Source organism: Acipenser ruthenus, chromosome 7 (genome assembly GCF_902713425.1).
Source record: "Acipenser ruthenus chromosome 7, fAciRut3.2 maternal haplotype, whole genome shotgun sequence".
NCBI lineage: Eukaryota > Metazoa > Chordata > Actinopteri > Acipenseriformes > Acipenseridae > Acipenser > Acipenser ruthenus.
Genome location: NC_081195.1, coordinates 8,793,044 through 8,820,345, shown reverse-complemented (window position 1 = coordinate 8,820,345; position 27,302 = coordinate 8,793,044). Strand labels below are relative to the sequence as shown.

At 43.0% G+C, this 27,302-nt stretch overlaps 1 protein-coding gene across 3 annotated transcripts; it reads right to left on the bottom strand.

The window, feature by feature from the left end:
• On the bottom strand, positions 1-26,744 carry LOC117415705 (protein transport protein Sec24C-like). Of its 3 annotated transcripts, XM_034922076.2 has the most exons (25): positions 26,089-26,744; positions 21,887-22,071; positions 21,294-21,386; positions 20,995-21,115; positions 20,493-20,638; positions 19,196-19,813; positions 16,644-16,780; positions 15,409-15,477; positions 13,845-13,956; positions 12,964-13,091; positions 9,236-9,374; positions 8,870-8,985; positions 8,241-8,365; positions 7,608-7,799; positions 6,689-6,782; positions 6,144-6,260; positions 5,567-5,737; positions 4,841-4,937; positions 4,414-4,559; positions 3,712-3,850; positions 3,446-3,564; positions 2,501-2,680; positions 1,872-2,063; positions 1,490-1,579; positions 1-1,108 (listed from the first exon to the last, which is right to left on the bottom strand). In XM_034922076.2, the coding sequence occupies exons 2-25, from the start codon at positions 22,041-22,043 to the stop codon at positions 968-970; spliced, it is 3,639 nt and encodes a 1,212-aa protein (XP_034777967.2). In that variant the 5' UTR covers positions 22,044-22,071; positions 26,089-26,744; the 3' UTR covers positions 1-967. The 3 variants fall into 3 exon arrangements, with proteins under 3 accessions (XP_034777967.2, XP_034777969.2, XP_034777970.2); XM_034922078.2 differs by lacking the exon at positions 15,409-15,477; XM_034922079.2 differs by lacking the exon at positions 21,294-21,386.
• Positions 26,745-27,302: the final 558 nt, after the last annotated feature.

Sequence of the window (27,302 nt, the reverse complement as noted above, 5' to 3'; positions counted from 1 at the left end):
AATATCAGTCAGTGGATAAAGATTTATTATAGTTGGTATCAAAAACACAAGACAGGACCATTTCTTTTTTTTTTTCTTTTTTTTTTGCGTGGTACATATTACTGAATGGTAAAATCTGAACAGGATTTGGATTAGCCAGTGTACAGTAGTTATAATTATAAGAATAATAAATAAAACAAAAACACAGAACAGGGAGGGCAAGTGGATTTGTCCTGTCCTGGTTAAGGCATTGCCTTACCCTGGGAGAGATGATGCTTGCATACTGTTAGAACGAATGTGCATCCTCCCCATTCCATTAAATATTTTTAAAAATAACTCAAAAACACAAACTGACAGAGTAAATGTGAAAGATGAGGTGCAGAAAGGCAGATGCAGAAACAGTAGAATAGAAAAAAAAAAATCTCCGGATGAAACTTTCCTAAATTGTGAATTTTAAATGTGCCGGCGTAGATTCACCTTTCAAACTTACAGAGCCAGTCCCAGCTGTGAGAGCTCCAATCAGTACCAGCGTTTGCAACCGAACGAAATCTCACGCTCAAATCTCTCATTACAAATATCTGTCTCCCATCTGTATGCTAAATGTCATATATCATACACAACGGACATTCACATACATTATACAACAGCTGTATTAACAAGTTAAGATGCACGCTTGCCCCCAACACCACCCCACCTCCTCCACTCCTCTGGTTTGACAATCCCATTCTCCTTAACACCCCCCAACCCTCCCTCTTAAAAGGAGAATATATAAACAGGGATAGGATGGGATGAGGAGAGGGAGGGCTAGAGAGGATTTTTAGAACAATTCAGTTCACAAAAGGTCATTCTGTTTATTGTTTTTTTAGTCTGTCAATTAAAAAAAAAAAAGAGAGAAAAGAAAGTATTAAAGAAGGAGCAATTGAGTCTGTGTGCGATTAGTTCAGGGGTGGGGGGTGTCTCGGCTTGCCCTCGCGCTCAGGCTCTGCTCCTAGCTCAGCAGCTGCCGGATCTCCTTGTGCATGTGACACAGGAAGTCGACGTAGGAAGCCCCGCCGCTCATGCTCTTGTCCTCTACCAGGAAGTGCTTGAAGATCAGCTCCAGCTTGTCATCCTGTTTCACCAGCATCAGCTGCAGAGAGAACAGAGGGGGTTAGCATCACTAGAGAGACAGGCAGAGACAGAGCAGGGTTTACAGCCCAGTTTATCAAGGTCTTAACAGTTTGGAAGTTGAATTTGCGGGTTCTAAATTGTGTGTGTGTGTGTGTGTGTGTGTGTGTGTGTGTGTTGTTTGACACTAGTTTTTGTTGCATTAAGTTTAATTTTCCTTCCTCAAAAACAGATGCAACTTACACTTTGATGTCAAGACTTAAGATTCTATGATAAAACTAGATACAAAGCCAGGCTGACAAACCTTGACAAATATATTAAAATGGCTCTACAATACAATTGAAATAAGAATCACACAATAATGAATAAAGCGAATGATGAATTGGCATCCCATTGCCCCTACCTTCATGTATCGCGGCCTCTGAGCCCGGAAGGACTCGATGATGGCCCGCAGTCTCCGTGAGTATGGGTTGTCCAGCACTGGCAGGTTCGTCTGCAGACAGACAAGGAGACAGACACGCTACTCCTCAGCTCCACACATTCATACCCAGATCAGGCCAACAGAAGAAAAGCAAATGACTTAATAAAACTCATCTATCCACTCAACTGCTGATTAAAAATATATCAGTACCCACCCGGGTGGTTATTGAATGAAAAATAAGTGCGTTTTATAGTTGGTATAAATAAGTACTCTCCCTTTCTCATTATATTTGTCTTTTAACAAAACAGTCTATTTGACCTTATTATGCATCATACAAGTATTGTGATAAATATTGCTGCCTCACCATGCTGGGGTCAATCTGCCCGAAGGAGGGGGTGTTGAAGACGCTCTGGAGCAGCTCTTGCTGCACGTTGGCCCCCACCCACAGGAAGAGGTGCAACCCATTCTCAAGGAGGTACAGCCCCCCTTTCGAGAGCCGCTCCTCAGAGGCCCGCACAGCCGTGGGTAGAGAGTCACCCTTCACATCCAGCTTCTGCTGCAGGGGGAGAGAGAGAGAGATGCCAGGTTTCAATACAGGGATATAGGGTTATAATACAGGAGGATAAGAGACAGAGGATTTCAATACGGGAGAGATACAAGGTTATAATACAGGACAGATAGATGCAGACGTTACAACACTAACACGCGCACAGTCCAGAACCGTTGCAGGCAGAGAACGGAAACCACCACACCCAGCTGAAATACAACACTTGAGACAGACAGAAAGAGGGACAGGGTTGCAAAAATGACACACAAACACAAAAGGAGACAGAGCCTGCATTAGGCAGAGTTACCCAGTCACAACAAAAACACACAGAGTCACACGTAAGAATGTGTGGCCCTCTGCCACAGCCATGGCAATAAAGAGACGTCTTACACACTCACACCAGAGACAGAGTTACACACAGACACAGGAACAGCACTGACGCTCACCAGCGGCAGCAGACGAGGGTAGAAGAAAACGTGGCTCTCTGCCACGTCCATGGAGGTGATGAGCTGGCGCAAGTAGGCTCTGTCGTCGAGGGAGATGTCAGCGCCGGGCTGCAGTATATCGCTCTTCAGCACGCAGTTCAGGTAGACTGGGAGCAGTTTCATGCACTCGGGCAGGATGAGCTGCGAAACACAGGATACAGGAATGGAAGTAAGACTCCTACTGCATAGCAGTTTCACCCATTCCAAAACTTAGTACAAGTTTTATTAGCCACAGAGTACAGGTAACAAGCTCAGATGTATCTTATTAAACTCACAGTAAAATCAGGAATGGATCAGACTGCTAGGCAATGGGCTCAGGGAGGCAGGCAGTCTCTCTGCTGCCATCCCACTGCCACACAATACTGGCTGATTGCAACCAACAACCAAAAATCAAAAGAAATACTAAAAAAAGAATCAAACTCTTGGTCGGCTTACTTGACTCAAGAGGGTTGATCTAGGACAGAAAAGGTATAGCTGCTATACTCAGTATTTATTTTGCATATAAAAAAGATCAAGGCTATTTCTTTTTCTCCACAATGGGTACTCTGTTCCACATTTTCTCCCCATGCTGACTAGTATACAGGATTGTAGGATTGATATACGTCATGTCCCCATTGGAACCCATTAGCAGCAACTACACTTACAGATCTAGCACTCAGAATGTCAATCACAAAGCATTCAAAACATTTGAACCACAACATGTTCTATAAGAACAGATTTAAGTATTTTAACGTCAGGGTTTCGAATATTTTATTTTATTTTTTTAATGACTTGTAATATGTTTCTCTTGCACTCTTTGTATGACAGACCCAACCAAGTGCACAAGAAATACACTGAACTTGGATTAGAGGTAGCCACTGAACACTAAAACATACAACAAGAAAACCTTCGGCCAGTGGCACCTACCTGTCCGGCGGAGGAGGGGCTGGCGCAGTTCTTGCGATAACAGGACAGGATCTGAGCGCTCTGGTTGATGAGGGTGTCCCTCACCGTCTTGGTGGGGGAGTTGAGTATGCTGCGGTAGGCTGCACAGACAGACAGACAGACAGCATTGCACAAGGGTTATGGATGATTTAGTTTTGAATTGCTGTTCTCTTCGCACATTGCGTGCTGCACAATGCAGCCCGCCTCTGAAGATGCAAACAGACTGCGCGAATGGGTCTCTCTCTTACCGTACTTGGCAAAGAAGTTGATGAGCGTGTCGGTATCACAGTTCCTGTAGAGGTCGGCCAGCTGGGTGCAGCAGTTCACAGAGAGGTTGTGAACCCGCAGCCTCCGCTGACCACTGCAGCTGGTGTACAGCACTGCGCACTGTGAACAGGACAGACAAGCAAGACTGTCAGTATCACAATGTACAGATCACTGCTACAAGGAACTCATAACATACAAGGACTGTCAGCTGTCATCTCTGACCCCACTGCAGCGGGCGAGCATAGGCAACAAGGATTATTAAAAGCGCACACGGTGGGGTCTTGTTTTATCATAAACCGTGGCAGATCACACCTTAAAAACATGCTTTTGCACAACATTATTTCTCTATTTTTATTTTACGTAGTATAATAATAAAGTCACCCATGGTGGGTGGGGGGGTATTGAATTCCACCACTTAAGATCGTGGCTGCAGGGATGGAAATAAGACTCTTATTACATAGCTGTTTCACCCATTCCAGGTTTTAATAGGAGTTTGATCAGCCACAGGGTATAGGTAACAAGCTCAGGTGTGTCTTATTAAACTCGTAGCAAAACTCATTAAACTGCTATGCAATGGGAGTCATATTTCCATCCCTGTTTATATATTTATTTTTAAATCTCATGGCTCTTCAAACTCCGGGATCATCGCTATGGTTCAGATCATTAGGACTGCTCCCTCTCACCTGCATGAGTGCGCCGCTCTCCTCACTTAGCTTGTCATCGTGTCTGAACTCCACCGTTACGGCCTTGTCACAGTCCAGCCCAGCCAGCTCCACGTCCGTCGTGTTGCTCATGTAGAAAGCGCCGAAAAAGTCTGTCGCACGGATCCCTGAAACACACAGACAGGAATCAGTGAGGCCAGTGAGGATCTGACATAGGTGGGACCAAAGGGACTTGAGACTCGCACTAGCCCTGCTGCACCCAGTCCTGGGCTTTAGATCTCCCCTCATTGAAGTCTATTTATTATTGAAATGATTAGGAGCCAGGAGTCTGAGCAGGGTTAGAAACTTGCCCTAGCTCTGCTGCACAGTCCTGGGTTTCAGAACCCCTTGTTCAGGTATATTGATGAAATAGTGCCAGAAGTTTGAACAGTCAGACAGACAGACTCACCTGTACTGGTTCGGACCCTCATGACTGCGTCGAACCCGACCTGTTTCTGTACATCCCTGCGCAGGTCATTGAGGAAGCGATCCCCGTCTGAAGGCACCTGAGCACAGGATAGAACGAGAAAAGAAACAGATTCAGCTAGAGGCACAGAGGGGCTGAACCTGTCCTCTTCAAATTTGGTAAACCCTCACTAAGTAATCTAACCTCTACGGTTTTCATGAAAACTTCAGAAAGAAGCTTGATCTAGGGACCAACCACAAAGTTAAAACCAACACTGTGCGATTTAAACCCCACACTGAAAAAACAGAGGTGCTTTCAGTTTTAGTTATACAGAAGACATAAACCAGGGATAGAAATAAGCAGTTTAGTCCATTCCAGGTTGTACTGGAAGCTTGATTATCACCAGTGTATAGGTAACAAGCTCAGGCGTGTCTGATCAAATTCATAATAAAACCAGGAATGGATTAAACTGCTAGGCAATGGGAGTCAATTCCATTCCTGTGCTGAATTCATGTCTGAAATTAGTGTAGTGTACTGATCTGTTTTAATACTAAAATAAACTATGACACTAAAATGCTATGACACTGAGAAAGGCTTCTAGTATTATTATTATTATAATTTGTTTATTTATTTATTTATTTAGCAGACGCCTTTAACCAAGGCGACTTACAGAGACTAGCACAACATTAGTTGTTCCTTCCAGTGCAGTTGCAATGTGCCGTGTCTCACCTGGAAGCAGGTGTACTTGTACACAGAGCCCCCGGTCTGGGAGGGCACCACACCCAGTGTCGCCACATCCACATACTGGTTGGGAAAGAGGAAGAGGTCCACACAGCAGCCCTGTGCCACGCACTCCTTCGCCAGGTTGCCAAAGAAACTAGTCTGGGGCTGGAACAGGGTCTGCAGCACGTGAAGGGAACAGGCAGAAAAATTCAAGCATGTTAGTAACATAGTTATGAGCACCGAGGCATCATGGAAAAGTAAATCATCATGACCTACTACTCTAATACATGTACAAGTACAAATGCTATAGTGACGTATGAATGGACAGCTGGGATGGAAATAAGACTCCCTTTGCATAGCAGTTTGATCCACTCCTAGTTTCATTACCAGTTTACAAGGCATACCTGAGCTTGTTACCTACACAATGTGGCTAATCAAGCTCCTAGCAAAACCTGGAATGGGTGAAACTGCTATGCAATAGGAGTCTTATTTCCATCCCTGTTAAGCATACCATGTTAAAAGCAGGACACATTGTTGTTGTACAGAAAGTCTGAATTCAGTGCACTGTGAACGCAGGGCTCACCTTCTCCTTGTCTGTGCCGACCAGCTTCTTGTCCTCCCGGTTCTTTAGTTTCCCCGGAGCCTCTGCGATGGGGAGCGATGAGTGAAAAATAAAGAGCTTCCCTGCACAGTCTGCAGCCTGGAAAACACAGATATGAGAGAGAGAGAGAGAGAGAGAGAGAGAGAGAGAGAGAGAGAGAGAGAGAGAGAGAGAGAGAGAGAGAGAGAGAGAGAGAGAGAGAGAGAGAGAGAGAGAGAGAGAGAGAGAGGAGAGAGAGAGAGAGAGAGAGAGAGAATCAAACAGATGCAAAGGGTAAGATGGGAGGGTGCTAATACTGGAACTTGTAATTCTACAGTTTTGCCAAAGTACAGTAATAAGTATGCAAAGTTACCTTGAATGGGTGTAAAATTGAATGCATTTATGAATACAAAAGGATTCAGGCAAATGTTAAAATAATCTTACTTTAAAAACTTTGCTTCATGCAAGCAAACATTTTTATATCATTTTAAAAAGAACCCACGGACCAGCATGGCACTGCGAGGATAGTTAAAGCACAGCTGGCCTACCTTCAGGGCCTCCAAGCCAGCCTGGATCACAGGGGCAAACACCGTCTCTGTCTCCCTCGTGTCAGCAAACATCTCTGGGATCTGATCCAGCAAACTGCAATGCAAAAAACACACACAGCGGGTCAGCACTGGAGCGTTTCCAAGTTGCTAAGTTAAGACGTCACAGATTTCCGATGGAATAGTTATTTATATGGGTGCTGTTAAATGTATCTGTTGTCATTTATTTTATTTTTATTATTATTTACTTTTTAAAATAAGTTTTCAGAGGTTTTCTTTAAAGTGTTGACAGTAAGATGAGCTTGGATATCTGCGTCACACTCTAAATGGTGAATTTATTCATAGCAAGAACTGCCTTGACTGTTCACATCTTCTCTAAACATGTAATTGTAAGCCTCCTATTATTCGGACTGAGCAATAAGATGCTGACAATCAGGTGAGGGTCATTGCTGTTGATTGGGCTCATTTACCATTCAAAGTGAAGAAACAACAACTTTCATTTGTGATGATTGCTGCTTTTCTTACTCTATGGAGAACAGCAATCCACATACACTCAAGCAGCTGTTTCTTCACTGGTTTCACTTGGAATGGTAAATTAGCCCAATCACTAGCAATGACCCTCACCCGTGGAGAGCATGATCCGAATAAACCTTTCAGTTTGCATTTGAGCAATGATCCGATATGACTTCATACAATTTGTTTAGACACATACATTGCAGGGATGGAAATAAAACTCCTAATGCAAAGCAGTTTCACCAATTCCAGGTTTTACTAGGAGCTGGTTGGCCATAGTGTTTAGGTAACAAGCTCAAGTGTGTCTTATTAAATCCCTTGTAAAAGGAGCAAATTGACCAGACTGCCGGGCAATGGGAGTCTTATTTCCATCCCTGCATTGCACTTGTTGCTCCCCTCCCGCCATCACCTGTTGATGACGGCACGCGACTCGTTCACGTTAACCAGGAATCCGTCCAGCAGGGGGACAAACATGTCTGCTACGTCCGAGACCACCATCATCTGGGGCTGCGCCAGCGAGCTCTTGACGTTGTAGAAGTGCAGCACCTTGTTATAGGTGACGAAGCCCACCCGGATACACGAGTCCGCCTCGCTGCTCTCCCTGAACAGGACAGACACAGGAGCCGCAGTTTAAACACTTCCTATTTAAAACAATTTTACAGGATTTTTTTAATCTCCCAGAACTTTGCACATATGCTCATTCCATAAATCCTTGGTCGTGCCCTTCGCTCTCAAGATCTTGGATTACTGGTGGAGCACAAAATTAAACTCTCTACCCACGTGCCTTCTCAAACTATGCACCCAAGCTCTGGAACATAGTCCCAGAAGGTATTAGGGACAGATTCTGTTCAATCCTTCAAACTAACCTGAAGACTTATTTATATAGTTTGGCCTTTCAACTGCCTAGACTTTTGTACTCAATATGTACAGTGCTCTGGAGGTGTGTCTCGCTTGAAAAGCTCTTTACAAGTTTGTTATTGTTGTAGTATGAAGCCAAAACAATATTCCTCCTCCTGCTCACTGCAGCGGCGGGGAGTGTTACCTGGGCAGGTAATCCAGGAGAGTCTTCAGCTCTGCACAGATGAGGTCGACCAGCCCGCTCTTCACCATGTTGTAAGAGACATCAATCAGGAAGATGAACGCCGGGGGCTGTGGGATCTTGTTGTTCTGGAACAGAGAGAGTTTCATACTTTTAAACCTTAACTGTCCCTGGGGCATAGCAAAATAAACACACAAAAAAACAGCACTCTAATGTTAAACCAGAGATGGAAATAACAGTCCCATTGCGTAGCAGTTTGATCCATTCCTGGTTTTACCATGAGTTTAAATCAGACAGACCTGAGCTGGTATTACAATCTGGAATGGGTGAACCTCCTATACAGTAGGAATCTTATTTCCATCCTGTGTTAAACGTTTCAAATTCTTCCTAAAACCTTTAAACCTAAATGACAAAAACATGCAGTTCAAATAAAGACGTTATAGTAACGTGTACTGCGGTATTCAAATAATTCCCCATATACAGATATATGTTGTTTCTAATGGAGTTTAGAGTTTAACATGTTTTAAAACTTTACAATGGTGGTAAATGTGTTAAAATCCAAAATACATCAAACATGCAGCGACAGGTTGGTTTGGTCTTGAAGGCAGTGTGTACTGGTTTCCAGGACCTACCTTGCAGTAGTCAACAGTTGCTGTGAACTCACATGTCCCCATGGAGAGCTCTGGCCGGTCATAACAATCCACTCGCTTTCCAGTGTGGTCCAGGTGCTGAAAGTAATGGGGAGGCACTGTGGGGGGAGAGGAGGTTAGGTGACAGGATGAGAAACACAAAGCTGCCTTACCCTACTAGAAAAAAAAAAAAAAAAAAAAAAAAATCGTCTATTTCTGCACAAATTCCTCGTTAACTTTACTTATAGGTCGAAGTACACCTATGTAAAACTATGCTAGTGTCAAGCTGTGAAAAGGGGCAGCCCGGTTTGGTGTGAATTGCAGGGAGGGATTAGTAAATGTGTGCATGGCACGGCGTGGCGGACTCACCCTCGGTCACACAGCTGCAGAAGCCACACTGAAAGCGTCGGCCCCCCTCGATGAACTGCATGAAGGGACACATGTAGGCTTTACACCGGTTACAGCGGATTGGCCCCGTCTCTCCGTGATCTACAATGTACGGGGGAGCCTGACAACACAACAACAAAAGACAAGTCATCCGTATACAAAACACACAGGGAGATAGACAGACAGACAGACAGACAGAGACACGTGCACAACCTCAAATCAATGCCTGGGTGAAAACATCAAGTAGCTTCAAATGGTCATTTTAATAGATACATTCCCCCTACTATTTTATAATGTTCAGGGATGGTTTTATACGAGTTTAATGAGACACACCTAAGCTTGTTACCTATACACTGTGACTAATCAAGCTCATAGTACAACCAGGAATGGGTGAAACTGCTATGCAATAGGAGTCTTATTTCCATCCCTGATGTTTATCTTGAGTGAAGTTCAAAGCAAGCAAGCAAGCAAGCCAGGGAGATTTAGAGAAATGATAATTCAATATTGGAGCAACAAAACTCAGTACTACTCAGAATGACTGCAAACATACAACAGTAAAAGAGAGGGGAATGTAAAATAAATATTTTCATTTTACATTTGAAACTACTTGTTCTTTAAGTGTTTAACAGCAGCACAAAAATAAGTTTTACTGAATGATTAGCCAAGGGGTGACCAAAGTTGGTCTTTCCCCTCCTGGTCTTCGTTCCAACCCTGTTCTAAATTGTTTAATTGAACCAATTAAACCTCCATCCAGACCCTGAAGTTCTTCATTATATCATTTTACCTGTTAAACCCGGAGAGGAATGGCCCTTCAGGACCATGATTGGACATCCATGGTTTAATTGAAAGGGTTATCTGCCATCAAAATCTAAAGCAAGTTCGTGGGCAATACATTCCAATCCATGACCTCCAGATTCCAACTCAATTGAAATCCTCAGTTCAATTAAAAAAAATAAAAATCAGATACCTGGACAGGAGGAAATCTGGCTGCTAAATGCAATAACTAAAAGGATGCGCTCCCAGTAAACTGGTTTGGAAACGACTACCCGAAATCGATTATGCTCTGCGTTAAGTTTTACATAATAGGTTTGCTTCATACTGGGCTAATGTTAAACACACGGTCATGCAATTGCCAAATGATTACTTGATCTCACAGTGTACATGAGAGCTTACCAGCAGTGTCACGGTGTTCCCCAACGCAACACTGGTAAGCATTACTGATTAGGGACCAATTAGACCATTAAAGTTTAATATTCCAGCATGAAACAAACATGTAATATAATGGACTGCATGCAGGGCAGAAACTATATATATAATTTTTTTTTTATAAATTTAGTCGTTGCCAATTATTTTTATTATTTTCTCCCAATTTGGAATGGCCAATTATTTTATTATGCTCAGCTCACCGCTACCATCCCTGCGCTGACTCGGGAGGGCGAAGACGAACACACACTGTCCTCCGAAGCGTGTGCCGTCAGCCGACCGCTTTTTTTCACACTGAGGACTCACCATGCAGCCACCCAAGAGCTACAGCGTCGGAGGACAACGCAGCTCTTGGGCAGCTTACAGGCAAGCCCGCAAGCGCCCGGCCAGACTACAAGGGTCGCTGGTGCGCGGTGAGCCGAGGACACTCCGGCCGACCTAACCCTCCCTCCCCCCGGGCGACGCTCAGCCAATTGAGCGCTGCCCCCTGGGAGCTCCCGTCCTTGGTTGGCAAAGGAATAGCCTGGACTCGAACTCGCGACGTCCAGACTATAGGGCGCATCCTGCACTCTAAGCAAGTGCTTTTACTGGATGCGCCACTCGGGAGCCCCCAGAAACTATATTTAAGGTACAACTAGGCTAGGTATAACCATTGCTTTATTAACTTTAACAGAAATGAATGCTTAAGGCTGGAGAGAAGTCTCAGACTGAAATTCATTGGGTCAAACGAGCAACAAGCAAGGACCTCCGTCTCCATTTGGGTATTTCGCTGCAGTTCGGTATCTGTCCTCTGGAGGTCTCTGCTGTTCAACAGTCATACAGCAGTTGACACCCTCTCCCTGCCCCTCATATTTGACAAGGATTACTTTCTGCACTTGATTTATTCGAAACAGCTGCAGCTCCAGCAAGCAAGGCTGAACTGGAGACTATCATTGGCAACACAGCAGCATTCAGGGGGATTAGGGAGGGAGGATGGGTACTGTGAGAGTAGTGAGGAGACTGGGAAAGATGACTGATATTTGTGTTTCCTACAAGGCTGTTGGTTGTGAACACATAGAACGTCAAAAACAGACACAACAGATAATTAAACCTGCACCCTCTTCGCTGCAATTTCATCATGGCAGGAAAAACAAACTCTGAACTGCACTGGATTGGCAATAATGGATGTCACAGGGTGGGAAGGAGAGGAGTGCAAAAGGAGTGAGGCAGGTGCCACAAAGTCGCTGAAGCCCCTTTATGCAATCAGGACGGGTACTACAAGAGTTTATCAGTTTCTATAATTAGCCGGAGGTCCAGCTGCAAGGTGTTTGTTCCATATGCTGTGTTTCACAGCCGAACCAGCAGCACACAGTGCAATCACTGAATGATGGCAAGAAGACTCCTATTGCATAGCAGTTTCACACATTCCAGGTTTTAATACAAGCTTGATTTGCCACAGTACTGTTAAGAAGTTCAGCTGTGTCTTGCTAAACTCATAGTACAACCAGGAATGGATCAAACTGCTGTGCAACGGGAGTCTCATTCCCATCCCTGCAGCAAACATATGGAAATGTATCTGTGCTTATTATATAAAATACATTTCTGGGTGCTCCCTTTGTTATAAGGCTGCCCTTTTACAATGTGAAACAGGTTACAAGACGTGGTCGTGGCTCCCATTTGCCTCATACTGCCACTGCACCAACACCTGTTTCCTTGTATAAGGCAGAACACACCTGTGGCTCACGACTAATGATATGCAGTGGAACGCTGCGTAGGGGATAATATTAGGTGAAGGATGGTAAAACAGAAAAATAAATAAATATTAAAACAAAAGTCTGTTACTGAGGTTAACCCTTTGCGGTCCATTTATTAATCGCGCGTCAGGCACGCCAGGTCTAATTAATTTTCACACGCGCAGTTAATTTTATACGCGCTGTTTAAAAGTATTTTTTTTCACAGTCAAACGGGTTTAAATGGCCCTGCATATCAACAAAGCACACACTAGGCATCTCCAGCCCCGCCCCACCCTTTCGTTTGCTATAGCGTTCAGCTATGTAAGAAATAAATAATAATAATAATAATAATAATAGTACATACCGATCGATCATCTCCGGATCACTCGTTTTATCACCAAACTCCTCAATAATGCGATCCAAGTCATTATTTTATTACTATAACATCTGAAAAAAGCTCTGCAAATGTCCATGATAGTCTCAGTGCGCTGACGCACTCAGCCAGCTTGTTTACTATGAACGCCCCATTATCTGATACCTGATACCATGTATGACTATTCATGAAATACGCCTTTTTTTTTTTTTTTTTTTTTTCCGACTTGTCTCGGCTCCTGTCGCTCCCACTCGGCAATTGATTGGTTTTCTCGGCTTTTTCCGGAGAAAAAACGACTAAACACCCGTTTATTGCGTTGCTATAATGATGTCGGACCCAGTCCGACAAAGGACCTGTGAGGAATAATTGCAATGTCGGACCCAGTCCGACAATGGACCGCAAAGGGTTAAAGCTGTGCTCACCTCGTTTAGGGGCAGAGTCGCCAAGGGCTTGATGACTGCAGCCAGAGGAACCTGAGACTGCTTCGCCATGTCTGAGGTGCAGGGGAAATTGTAGGCTGTGCATCTTATATAGCTCGGGCTCGCGTTCCCTACATTACAAATACAAATTCAAAATGAGCTAAAAAAACAACATAAACCCAGATTAGCACTAGTCTTACACTGCCTTACTTAAGGAAACAATAGTTCAGGGATGGAAATAAGATCCTACTGCATAGCAGTTTCACTGATTCTAGGTTGTAATACCAGCTTGATTGGTCACAATGTATACTCATGGTAAGGAATGGATCAAACTGCTATGCAATGGGAGTCTTATTTTCATCCCTGTGGTTCAAGATTAGTGCTAATAAGGATAACATTTGTTTATACAGGATAGTAATGCATCACATGTGTTTTGCTTTTCAACAGTCACTTTAAAACAAATATAAAATCATGCAATAAATACATATTGAAATATGCATTGCAAACACATGCAGCAGGCCCTATTCATGAAGACTATGTGCTTGCTACACTTGACAAGTCATCTATGTGACTAATGGCAAGCCCAAGATTGTGGCCAGTAAAGGCTGCTTCATACTTCAGTATCGCTGTCACCAAAGAAAAAAAAAACCTACTCTGGAGACAGTCTCCCTTGGATCACAGAGTAATCTTGCAACAATTGTAAGTCGCCCTGGATAAGGGCGTCTGCTAAGAAATAAATAATAATAACAGACAGTTGCAGCAGAGAGACTATAAAATCACCCTCAGTGAAGGCTACACCACTGAAGTGTGAACCAGCCTGAACAGTGAGCGCCTAATTTGATGATGCAGAATTTAAAAACTGGTGCATTCGTTTGTTACGGTACCTTGATCTTTGACCTGGAAGTTGGTTGTGACAAGCGGTGGTGCCTGACCTCTGACCCCTGTCGTGAACGGCTCACTGCTCCGGTTCGCCTGGTCATCCTCGATCACCTGGACCTGAAACAGACAGAGAGAGACCGGAGGGGGTGGGAGAGTGTGAGTGGGAGTGGGCAACTCACTGCTGCAAGCCACTTACAGATCCAGAGAACCACAGATCTCCTCCAGGAATCTGCCCTGCAGGGTTCGCTGTAGCACAATGAGGTGAACCACCCCAAGCCAATTTTCCTCCCCAATCCAGCAGGGATGCTATAGTCAATGCAGCACCAAATGCTGTCTCCCCCTCCACCCAAAACAAGAACAGCAACTCTGAGCAAGTGGGATTTTACCTATGCTTGCTTGTTGATTACCCTGTACTACAAACAGTAGTGCTTCTACTAGGGGAGACTTGGGAGCCCCCGACTGCAGTGGGAATCAAAAAGTTAAACACAGCACCTTCCCCACTCTCCCTCCCATTGACAGATTCATATAGTAATGGTTTCTGCACAACAACAGCATTTGAAAGCCATTCCGAAACTCATTTCTAAAGGAAACACAGTGGAACCAAAAAAAAAATATGTCATTTTACAGCCTTACTTTTAATATGCATACTTTTACACATTACAGATTGGTTCAATGATGTTCTCCAGTTTCACTAACCACTTCTAGGCAACAGCTACTCTGCTAAATCCAATTTTAAATTTTACAGAAGAAAACACATGAATAAAACTAAAGATTTATCTTTTTTAATCGTTCAGACAAGCCAAACAGATTTCTGCAAAGCTAGATCGGTCTGTGGTAATAAAACAGATAGAAAAGAAGCCGGCTAAGGTATTTAAAGACATATTTTCATCATGGTTTACAATGCATGAAAATACTACAAATTCTTGCATAAAAAAGAAAAAAAAGGTGCTCCCACCTTTAAAACGCTGTAGTCAGGGTCAGGAACCACAGTTATGAGACCGTGTTATTTGGCCTTCATCTTATGATGAGAATGAAAGTGCTGGTGTAATGGCATTATGGGGCAATTTGGAGCCACGACCATACCACCCTGTATTACACAGTTTTGAAGTGTTGCTTACACTTAAAACCTATACAGCAGGTATGGAAATAAGACTCTTGTTGCATAGCAGTTTCACCCATTCCTGGTTTTAATACAAGCTTGATTAGCCTGTGTATAGGTAACAAGAGCAGGTGTCTTACTGAACTCATAGTAAAACCAGGAATGGGTCAAACTGCAATGCAATGGGAGTCTTATTTACATCCCTGTACAGCCTTAGTATTTTTGCTAACTAGCCTACAAAGTGATTTGTGAAAAACTGGTTTCAGCTGCTTAAATGAGTGTAGGTGTCCCTGTAGACACCGGGAGGCAGCTGAGGGGTGGTTAGCATGCGATCACAGGCAACAGAACTACGAGATAGAGGGGGTTAAAAAAAACAAAAAGGGGGTTACTGCAACGGACAAACTAAACAGCAGGCAGACAGAGAGACAGACAGACAAGCAGGCAGGCAGACAGACAGACGCTGCACTTACTGGGCTGGGGATTGCGTCTGGGTCTATTCTATGTCTTGTTTTCTGCACAGCAGGCGGCGCACTGACTTGCTTTTTATTTAAAAAAAAAAAAGGTAACAAGGTGTTCCAAAATTAAATAAAAGGGACAGAGAAAAGAGAGACAAACAAACAGAAAAGTAACAGCTGTTACTCCTTTCTATGCCAGATCAGCTTTGTTATTAGAAGTAGTTTAGACACCACTGAATGGATACACATCACGCATGCAAGAGTTCAAGCAAAAGCACAGCATCATTCTCATATTGGGAGTAAGTGCACTACATTAGTTGTGGATACCCCAAGTGTTTATAATATAATGCCTCACTACAATTCCAGAGGGACCCCCCATTGGGGTCACTAAGGGCGTTAACAGTGTAAACGTTTGAAAAATATGTATGCGACATACACGTAACTATATGGTGTCAAGCTCTTTATATAATATGCAGCGTTTTATCATAGCCTATTCTATATGTGCATTAGTGTTGTATACACATCGTCAGTGTTTCTTGTTATGGGTTATCTGATTAATATGAAACTACGCAAAAAGTTCCTGGGAAATGAAATGAAAACTTACTCCCGCCTAGGGGTCAACAGAACAAGAGATGACTTATATAATGTGTACAGTTGCGGTATGTTCTTATTCTTTATAATACATGGTGACAGGATATTGTGACCAATCATTTTCAACATTGAAGAAATTCAGAAAGTGTTATAGTGGAACGTTCGTCATTGAACTTTTTTAGTATTAGTACTTGTAGCACTATTAATTGATTAATAATTATGGATGGAACCACTACATACTAGAACCTTAATCTCTCTCAGGATAAAATCAAAACAAACAATTGTCTTAACATTATGTAGGAAGTACCTCTACAGTAACCCCAGGTCACACACGCTGGTACTGCACAAACCGATTATTCACATCAAGGTCTCCACAGGTGAGGGTCATTGGTGTCGATTGGGGTAATTTACCATTTCAAGTGAAACAAGTGAGGAACCAGCTGCTGGGATTTGTGACGATTGCTGTTCTCAACAGTCTAAGAAAAGCAGCAATCATCACAATCTTAAGCAGCTGTTCATCACTTGCAATGGTAAATTAGCCCAATCAACAGCGATGACTCCCACCTGACTGTCAGCTCCTGATTTCTGTGGAGAGCTCAATAATAGGTTCGTTCTACACAAACAAACACACACAGACCTTTGCTGGTGTGCTCACTTACCGGGCTAGGAATGGTGTCTGGGTCAAGCCGTTTCTGCGGAGGCGCTGCGGGAGGAGGGGGCTGTGCCCCGTAGTTTTGGGGGCCCGGGTAAGAACCCCCATAGCCAGGCTGTGGCCCGCTCATTTGTCCAAATGCACCTGGGGGGGGGGGGGGGGAGCAAACACATTTCTATTGAGAATTACATTACAAGAAGTGTGCACCATATTTTTTTATATGCCATTGAGAAATGTCATTTAGCGAAGCCCCTTTCTCATATTCAAAACCAAAACCATGGTTACCAACATTCTAACTGAAATAACATTTGCTCACAGCAGAGATATACCTTGTATAGATAAAGATCCTACACAAATTAAAAAATTGTCTCAAATACACCGTAGAAAACGCAGCATATACAGTGTATTACACAGACTTTTATAGCATACATTTGAGTAAAAATAATATGCACAGAACAAAACTAGTAACTGTCTTATATTGTAACACTTGAATGTATTTGTATTTGCTTGCGATTGTAAGTCGCCCTGGATAAGGGCGTCTGCTAAGAAATAAATAATAATAATAATAATAATAACTGTCACCATATACCTAGCAAAAGCCTACCTACACTTTAACCCGCTAATTTCAAAAGTAGGCGCTTTGATGATTGAAAGGCATTTAAACCAATGAGAGCATTCTGGCGCTGCTTCAGTCAACGAGATCTGTCAGAACTGGGTAAAATGACAGTGACAGTGAAACTAAACTAACAGATCACTGAGATGATTGGCAGTGACCCCTAGCCATTCAGAGTGGAATGAAGACGGGACAGACAGTAAGTATAACAACTAAACAAACTATAGATGATTTCTAAATTGTTATTTTTGGTACGAAAATAAAAAAAATACAGAGTGGCTTTACCAACATTTATCCTATATAAAATTTATTTCAGTTGAACTCTCATTTTTTGGGAATTTGACATTTAACAAGCTTTACCGATTAATATCAGAAAGTAGCAAGAGTAATTATATATAAAGAATTAGTAATGACAATGGCCTGCTAAATTGCTCATTTTCAGCAAACGGTAATAGAAGATGATAAATAGGATATCGATTATTTCCCAGCTGCTGAAACAAACTACCGTAAAAACGTTTATAAATGACCGATAGAGAAAGTTTATTACTTGCGGCAGCAGTAGGGACACAGTTTAGCTTAAAAAGAAGCCTGAACAAAATAAAACTGGCAATACAGAATGTGTTTAACTTCTTAACATTCATTCACAATAAACAAAAAATTGGTTACAGAACAATCAGTCATCTGCCAGTGACCCTGCCCAGGGAGCACAGCTGTCCCAGGAAAGTGACGTCAGACAGCAGCCTGATCAGCTCAGAGCCCTTCCTGAAGAAGGGATTACCCATCCTCACACACGAGGGGCTTCTCAATGTGTTTACTCTGCAGTCTTTCATTGAGAAAAACCTGCTTATTTTACAAAACCAGAACCAAACCAAAGTAATATAGGTAGATAAGGCAAGACAATTACATTTTTAATAAGGTCATGCTTTCTGTAATTACACTCCATTTCATTTTCTCCAAATACACTGCATTTCATGTAACTGAAGGAGCATTTTCAACACTGCTTAATAAGAGGAACTTGAAAGTCCAGAATCACTTGTTTCCCATGTAACATTATTTCCTTTGCTATTTAAAAGAACAGACTAAACACTTCTTGAAAATTAGCCCCCATTACATACAATAGGACTAGGCATTTCACTTTGGCATTAATATTTGTTCTTGGGGGTGAGGGAGCTACTGGATACCGCAGGTGGTGTTTTTTGTTGTCATGTTCTGACAACCAAGTTAAAGCCAAGTAAAAAGTTTATCTTGCAATGCTAGAGAACAGAGAGCTGCAGGCAGGCGTCAGGCGATCATTTACTTTGCAAAGGGCACACTGCCAGCTATCACAATATGACACTAAGACTTGGTCTTAAAAAAACTGCTACAAAAAAAAAAAAATCGCTGCCTTATTGGCACAAAAGCCGAATATACCCCCCGAGCCTCAAATTTATTCAGAAGGAGGAATGCAGGGTGGGAAGACAAGGCATCGGTATGCTCTTCACTATACTGTACAATTGTTGTACACCCACTGTTACTGTGTACTCAGTGGGGTGTGCCCATGGTCAGCATTGCAAACACGTCAGCCCCGCACTCTGGCCCTGTAACCCAGCACCACACAGTCTCTGCTGCTGGAAACTCGAGGCGGTAACTCTGACAAAGAGACTCGGCCAGGGAGAGGCACCCCAATTCACAGTGGAAATCAACACTGGCCAGCTCCTGTTACACCCCGAGAAATTCAGGACTGCTGTTCTGCAAGCAGCTTTCTCATTAGGCAGGTATTTGAATTACAATACAACTTCAATTAAATTAATAAACACAGCCTCCCCACCGCCCAAATTATTTTATATATACACAACCTAGCTCATTGTCTTTTAACAAAATAGATTATCATTAAATGACTATTTGGATCTTTGTATGCATCCTACAAGTAGCCCACCAGGACTGTAGCATGCATCATGTGCCCTCACCGTTCTGCTGAGGCTGGACGCCCTGCCCCTGTCCTGGGGGTACCGGCTGAGCTGGGGGGCCCTGCATCCCCGGGGCCACATGGTTCTGCTGGGAGAGCGGGGGCCCCTGCATGGGCTGGCAAGGGAGAGGGGGCCCAGAGAGGTACTGGGAGTGAGGCGGGGCCTGCATTGGCTGCACCCCAGGGTGTCTGGGGGCACCTGCAGTGGGGGGAAAGCTGGAAGGGGGTGCGTGGAATGGGGAGGTCTGGGAGGGCCCAGGGAACTGAGCCTGGGAGGCAGGGGGAGGTTGGGCCCCTGGGTAATGGGGCTGTGAGGAGGCAGGAGGGGCTGACGAATATTGGGGCTGGGAGACAGGAAGAGGAAGGGCTGATGAATATTGGGGCTGGGAGACAGGAAGAGGAGGGGTTGATGAATATTGGGGCTGGGAGCCTGGAGGTGGGGCACCTGGGAAGGGGGACTGTGCCAGAGATGGGGACCCAGGGAAGGGGGACTGTGAGGGAGGCTGGCCATGTGTCAGGCTGGTTGCTGGGGAGTTTTGCTGTGAGGAGACAGAGTGGGGAGGGAAGGAGGGTGCGCCTGAGAAGCTGACAGAGGTCTGATGTTGAGAAGAGGGGGGTGCTGTTAAAGAAAGAGGAGAAGTATCAGACTGGGTTTGTAATCATAACACTATCAAGTGTGCCTAGACCCCAGGTCCTGATACTCCTAATGACATTGTAACCAAGATTCATTAAAAATGATTAGGATGTTCTCTAGATTTGGGTAAAACATGCATACACACAAACATGAATGTGATGCATGTACATACACACGCTCTCAAACACTAACCCCAGTGCGACATCACGCATGTATGATAAGGCATTCCCCAGATTCTGAAACCGCAGCTGGTGCAAAACAGCATCGCAACCAAGTTTCATTAGAACTGAGGAAAGTGTCTGAAGGTGGTCAAAATGACAATTTTGCTGAAATTAGCTCATTTTTCTCTATGCAGTGGAAAGACCTAGACATGCAACGTTATTTTATCGCTTCCAGGCTTTTACAACAAATAAATATGAATTGATGCAAATAAGCTCCATTTGCCATGCGAGTTGGAATGACTCATATGCAACACAAACAAGAGATATACTATGGATGCAACCACTTTATACCTAGCGAGGGGAGGGCATTAGTACTATGCTTAACAGTCTTAGGTCAGTTAACTAACTACAATGTTTTATTGTGTGTTTCAACCCCCACACCATGCAAGAATGAGATGAAAAACAAATTTGTAGTTTAGTAGACAAGGCACACTAAGGCATACCATAGCCGGAGACTGCAGGGGGCGGGGCTGAGACGTGCATTCCCGACATCTGATTGGTCATCTGTTGCATACCGGTGTGCGGGGCTCCGTAATGCTGGTGGTAGGCTGGCTGGCTACCTGGGAGGTAGGGCTGAGAGACTGGGGGGCTGTTCCAATATACAGGAGAGCAGAGAGAGAAGAAATTATACACAGATATTGCCACAAAAAAACAGTGAAAGACCCAAATACAGAGAGAGAGGAACTACTATATTACAAACCAAGACTGTGGCAAATATATGAGAGATTAGAATGAGAAGATTGAGGGGTGGAGAGTGAGGGACGGGAAGATGTGGAGGGGCAGAAAGAGGGAGAAAGAAGGAAATGAGAGGGTAGAAATGCTGCAGATTTGCTCTTGCGCAGTAACTTGGGATGAATGTCTGAAGAAACAATAGCCTGTATCTGTGTTTGCAGGTGTGTAAACCCTGCCCCCCCCATTTGCATATAGAGATGGGGGTGTTCTCACCTGTGAGGCTGGCTGCTCATGGTAGGGGGGCCGTTTTGCACATCTCCCTGTGTGTACTGGCTGTACCCCTGGGGGGCAGACACTGGGGGGGCCCCAGAGTTAGGTGAGGGTCGCACTGGACCTGGAACAAACAAACACAAAGTGAAAAATAAAGTGCAAAACTAGAGCAAATGGATGGTGGACTTAATGGAGTATTGTAATTCTGGTTATTACCCCATGAAAAAAAGATCTGAACCAGAAAGCTGTAAGCATGGCTAAGCTCAGGCGAATGGAAGTGAGAGAGAAAGTGTGTGAATTACCTAGATCGAGAGGAGAAGAGGAGGTAGAGGAGAGGTCAGAAGCAAGAGTAGCAGGAAAAGCCTTAGAGGGCAAACTTGAATAAGGAAAATAACCTGCAACAGAGAAAGAGAAAGAAAAAGGTTTGAGGTACATCTTTTTGTAAACAGTGACACTGACAAAAATGTCTAGTGCTGCACAAACCGATTATTCGGATTGAGTTCTCTGCAGAAATCAGGTGCTGGCAATCAGATGAGGGTCACTGGTGTTGATCGGGCTGATTTACCACTGAAATGGCGGGTTTCACAGATTCAGATTAGCACAAATCTAGGAATATCCAATGTTAATTTGGGTATGGTAGTCCAAGACTAGTGCTAATCGAGGTCTGTGAAGCTAGCTGAAAGTGAAACCAGTGAAGAAACAGCTCCTTGAGATTGCTATGATTGCTGCTTTTCTTAGACCCGGTGGAGAACAGCAACCCACACAAATCCAAGCAGCTGTTTCTTCACTTGGAATGATAAATTAACCCAGTCAACACCAATGACCCTCACCTGTGGAGATCTCGACCTGAATAATCTGTTGGTGCAGCTCTAAAAAAATGTTTTCCCCCAGTTACCTGCTGGAGCTGATCCCTGCTGGTACCCCGGATTGGGACTGTTGTAGGGTGCGTACTGGGTGGGGGGTCCCCCATAGCCAGGCTGGGCGTACCCCTGAAGGGCGGGCTGTGGCTGCCTGTACGGTGATGCCATGTGCGCTTGCTGGTTTACATTCATTCCGAGTTCATCCCTAAACAAAACAGACCTGGGGAGAGGACACACACAAGCACTGCTTAAAAACAACAGGGTTCTCCCCAGGCCTTTTCAGGATCTGCCCGTCTTGCAGATGCTACTGTGCCTTTAACAATAAGGATTGATTGCGCGTCTAGCAGACTAGATCAGTTGCGCGTTGCTGGATGAAAAAAAAAATCTTGGAACCACATGACAGCTGTGCTACGTCTTGACACAACATTTAACCAATCAGAGAGTTGAAGGGGCGGGTTTTCTGTGTTAAGCACTTCGAGAGGCTATAACGTTAAAAATGACTGCTAAAAAACTAACCAATTATTTTCAAAGCAAAAATAGTGACAATGAATGCAGGGGGTCAAAATAAGCCGTCGATCGGCACAATCCACAGCCTAATACTGTATTTGCGCCGGCTACTTTATTAAAATATTAAGATTATTTTGGGGTATTATTATTAAGTCCATGTTTTGTTGTATTACTGTACTGTAAGGTGTTATATAGTACATAATAGCAATACATATGCACAAAAAAAAAAGCGCATTCCTTTTGTTGTGATATCGTAACAATATGTACCCAGGTGCTTGTGAGAGATAGTGGGGGTTCATGTATAGAGGCTGTACGCCTTTAAGAAGAAAGGCGTGATGGGATATCAGCAGAACACTTGTCAGGTGACATACAAATGCTTAGGTGCGGAGGTGCTGGATTATTGCACTGCGGTTCCATGCAACAGTTATGATGGTGACCAAACGTGTGCGAGTACCGTTGTGTAAAAAAAAAAAAAAAAAGGTTAAAATTAACAGTTGCATTCAAAAAATGTAGAACAGCGAAAAACAAGACGACGTGCATTAACAAAATGCCCTGAAAACTTAAAACAATTCAAATGAAGCAATAAGCTCAATAATAAGGCTAAAAAGGAAGTGAAAAGGTTACCGTTTTTTTTTTTGTGAACTCCAATAACCAATAACCCTACGTTATCTTTCTCCAGTCAAACTGTAGAGTGCCTAAATAAGCACAGTACCATGAAAATAAAAAACATGAAAAAGAAAATGAACATAAAAAAGCGCAACCAGATCTAGTCAATGAAAGACAACACATTGTTCAAATTCTTTGTCTTATTATATATTTGAGGTAAGGCAAGTTTAGTTTTCCATTAAAAACGCTCCCAGCCATAATGTTATTTAGTACACGTTTCTAATATTTTAATTTGGCTTTAGTACATGTTGTATGTTCTAATTTGGCCACTCTAATCACTGAATTTAAAAAATCATATGTGTAATAAATTATCCAATTAAAGGTTGCCTTGCATCTATCATTCCCACCCAATTAGTGGCAGTATATGGACTTGGCACTGGGTCTAGTCTAGTGACAGATGGATAGACCCGGACCCTCCGAGACGAGCGGTTTCACAGCCTTGGAAATTGCTTTAATTCAGTGGTAACCCAACTGTAACTAATATGTCATTTTAAACAGGTGTTGAAAGATCTGACTTTGAATCTAACATTAACTATGGTAACTCTTTACAACATTAGTGTAAACCTGAAAAATAAATATATAAATTAGAAAATAAAAAACGATTGTGTACAAACTGAACCATGTCACAGTGAACATGGTCTGTCTCAAGAAGCTGGCAGCACTCAGCAAATCTAGATTTGCACCATAGAAGAAAATCTCTGCCATGATTTGCAATTTTCCTTAGTCTTGATTTTTTTGTAAGCGTATTTCATGTCTGAAATTAAAAAGATGTTATCTAGCAGGTGATTGGCTACTCTTGTAGTTACACTGCATGACTGAAATGATCAGCCATTACATAGAAACTACTGTAAAATGATCAGCCATTACACAGAAACTACCAGCCATTACATAGAAACTACTGTAAAATGACCAACCATTACGTAGAAACTACTGCAAAATGACCAGCCGCTACCTAGAAAACGTGTAGTTCATTTACATTTAGAACACATAGTATTTTATGTATTCTGATTGCTCCAAATCAATATGTGTACTAAATAATGCGCTTTTGACCTGAATGATCTTTCTTACAAACTCAGGTGTGTCAAACTCATAGCAAAAAAAGGGAACAGATCAAACTGCTATGAAATGGGAGTCCCTGTGTCATAACTGCAAACACACCATATTAAGTAGTGTAGCATTATCAGTGTACTGTACTCTATGACTGATTGTAACACACATTACACAGCAACAGCTAAACATCCTTCACTACATCAGACATGCTGGACAGCTACATTACACCTATCTGCACATCAAAGCTGCAAGGTCTCAAACCCATATTATTGCAGAATGTGCAACAGCAGCATTCACTGTTGGTGTCTGTTCACTTCACTGCCTGCTTCAATAGTTAACCCACCAGACGGTGTGTGTGTGTGTGTGTGTGTGTGTGTGTGTGTATTAGAAAGCAGAGTTTGTTGCTGGCTTGTTTACATGCCTTAAAAGGCAGGTCTCAGCCAGACAACCAAACCTAAATCAGCAGGGATGGAAATAAGACTCCTATTGCATAGCAGTTGCTCCAGTCCCAGTTGTACTACGGGTTTAATAAGACACACTTCCACTTGTTACCTATGGCGCTAATCAAGCTCATATTCAAAAAAAGTGGAATGGGTGAACCTGCTATGTAATAGGAGTCTTATTGCATAGCAGTCTGTGCCATTCCTGTTTTTGTAAGACTCCTATTGCATAGCAGATTCATCCATTCCACTTTTTAATATGAGCTTGATTAGCCCCAGAGTACAGGTAACAAGCTCAGGTGTGTCTTATTAAACTCATAGTAAAACCAGGAATGGAGCACATTGCTATGCAGTGGGAGTCTTATTTCTATCCCTGCTCTGCATTGTGGGAAGTTATTTTATTCACATTTTCATAATGCATTCCAAAGGATTATTAAATATAGTAAACAAGACTATTCATGTGCCTCTTTCTGATGGCTTTGACATCAAATGGTCATGCGCCTGCCACCTCTGTACAACCGGCAGTAGAAGGTTATAAATGACACCATTCTAAGATCAAAGTCACAACAGAAAGCAAAACAAAAACAAACTGAACTGATACATTGTATTTTAAACCATAACAATTTACAGGAAACAACCAGAGTTGTTAGGTATAGGTTTAAATGGAAAACCCTTCCTGGAAGCCATTTAAAAAAACTTTTTAACCCATTTCTGTTGCTGGGATGGAAATAAGACTCGCATTGTATAGCAATTTGATCCATTACTGGTTTTACTATGAGTTTAATTTGAGTTTGTTAACCGTAGGCTATGGCAAACCAAGCTTGAATTAACACCTGGAATGGGTGAAACTAATAGGAGTCTTATTTCCATACCTGTGTTGCAATCTCGCCCTGCCTGAGTGTGAGAAGAGCTAGTCTGTCATGCCAGCAGTAGCACTCTTAAATGAAATAACAACTACAGACACGTTTACACGACAGAGGTGTACACTCTACACGCTGGTATTGGGTAGCATACCGAAACATAACATTGTCAATGTACGTTAAAAAAACAAAACAAAACAAAAAAACAAGACCAAACCCTCCAACACGGGTCGGCCTGTTGAAGACCCACTTAATTCGTCCTCAATGATTCTGGCATCTATTACCTATTAATACAGCCCCTCGTTTTGTAAAGATTTCTCCTCCTCTATAATATTCGAAACGATCGTGTGCGTTGTTAGCAAATAAACACACATACACACATACATACATACATACATAAATACATACATGATTCACTACATTTGTACAACACTGTATACCGAGGTACTGTGTGTAAAAATGCGACAGGGACCCCTTACCAAATTACAACGCCCTGACGTTAATGACATGGTTCTCGTTCGAATTTCCGTGGCTCTAAATTATATATATTATATTTTTTATATTTAAAACTTGTCCATGTCGGTCTTCCAGGTCCAGGGCCTACAACCGTGCGGCACAGTGCCTGCACTGCCAGACATACGCTTTCAATTCTCGGCTTCTTCCTCCCTCTTATTCTGGGTAATTTGTAACACAAACCCCTTCAGTCGTACTCACCTCTGGAGCGGTTCAATACAGCGCGACTAACGAGCCGGAGCAGGCGCTTCGTGTCCCGGTTTCGGTTGCCTGCAGTAGGTGTTTGGTTGATCCGGTTTCGGTTCGCCAGTGCCGAAGCTCAGTCGCAGCTAATCCCTCCCTCTGACTCTCCTTGGCGGATACAGCCACCGGAAATGGCGTCACTGCCTGCCACGTCTGCATCCGGATGTTGCGCCGGTACACTCTGACACACTTTGAGTATGACTCTAAACGACACAGAAAGCCAACAATAAGAAAACGCTGATTCTTTAAATTATTAAATGTTTAAATAAATAAAAACTAGGAAAGATGTCGATAGAAACATGTCGCTCATTAAAACCAGAGGGCAGCTGTCCTATAAAGAAACACGCTTATTTCTTCAGTGTCTTCTTGACAAGACTACACTCAGACACAATGTCAGATGGTTTTAAAAGCTGTTTCTTATTGTCAGAATTACATACAGTACTTATGAATTATAAACAAGTACAGTGGAACGTCGCATATCCGACCGTCACATAACCGCCCTGATCAATTAACCGCCTCGCTAAATAAATACATAAATAAATAAATAGATATTAAAAGTACGAGAGTACGAGAGGCTACGAGAGTAATGACATTGGCAGCAAATGCAGCTTCCGCGATGGAAACAGAAAAAAGCGTTATAGAATCAGCCTTTTGGTGCGTTCCCCTTTAAGAGAGGCGGGCTGTGTGCGTGTGTCAGTCAGCTGCTTGTAGCAGTGACGTCTCAATACACAGTCAAGAAAGCTTTTATTTGTTCAATGTGTTTATATGGTGGAGCGCACGCTTGCAGATATTGGCAGCGTGTTGTTGTCGCTTTTAAATGCATTTGAATTAAAAAAGCAAGCTTCAAGTTTCATAAACGCAATGCATGTGAAACTTTCTAGGGGGCGTGGTGAGCGTTTAATATAGTAATAAAGCAATAGTTAAAAAAAAAAAAAAAGATCATCTAAATAAAATGAGAATTGTTAACTTTAAATGGCAATTTTACAAACAGATTGAAAATTGGATTTCCCTTTGTTGGAAGTGCAGATGAACCTGGTCCTCAGTGTCTCGTCTGTGGTGATGCACTGGCTAATGACAGCTTGAAGCCTTGCAAACAGCAGCGTCATTTGGAGACATCCTGGACTGAAAGATAAGCCACTTGACTTTTTCAAAAGAAAACTTGGGGCATGTCA

What these genes read in the sequence shown, in the direction of transcription:
- LOC117415705 (XM_034922076.2), bottom strand. Translation starts at nt 22,043, where the DNA reads ATGAATGTAAACCAGCAAGCGCACATGGCATCACCGTACAGGCAGCCA. An exon ending in CTCTTCTCCTCTCGATCTAG is followed by an intron (nt 21,116 to 21,293) that starts GTAATTCACACA and finishes TGTTTGTTCCAG; the next exon opens with GTCCAGTGCGACCCTCACCT. An exon ending in GGCAGATTGACCCCAGCATG is followed by an intron (nt 1,580 to 1,871) that starts GTGAGGCAGCAA and finishes GTCTGTCTGCAG; the next exon opens with ACGAACCTGCCAGTGCTGGA.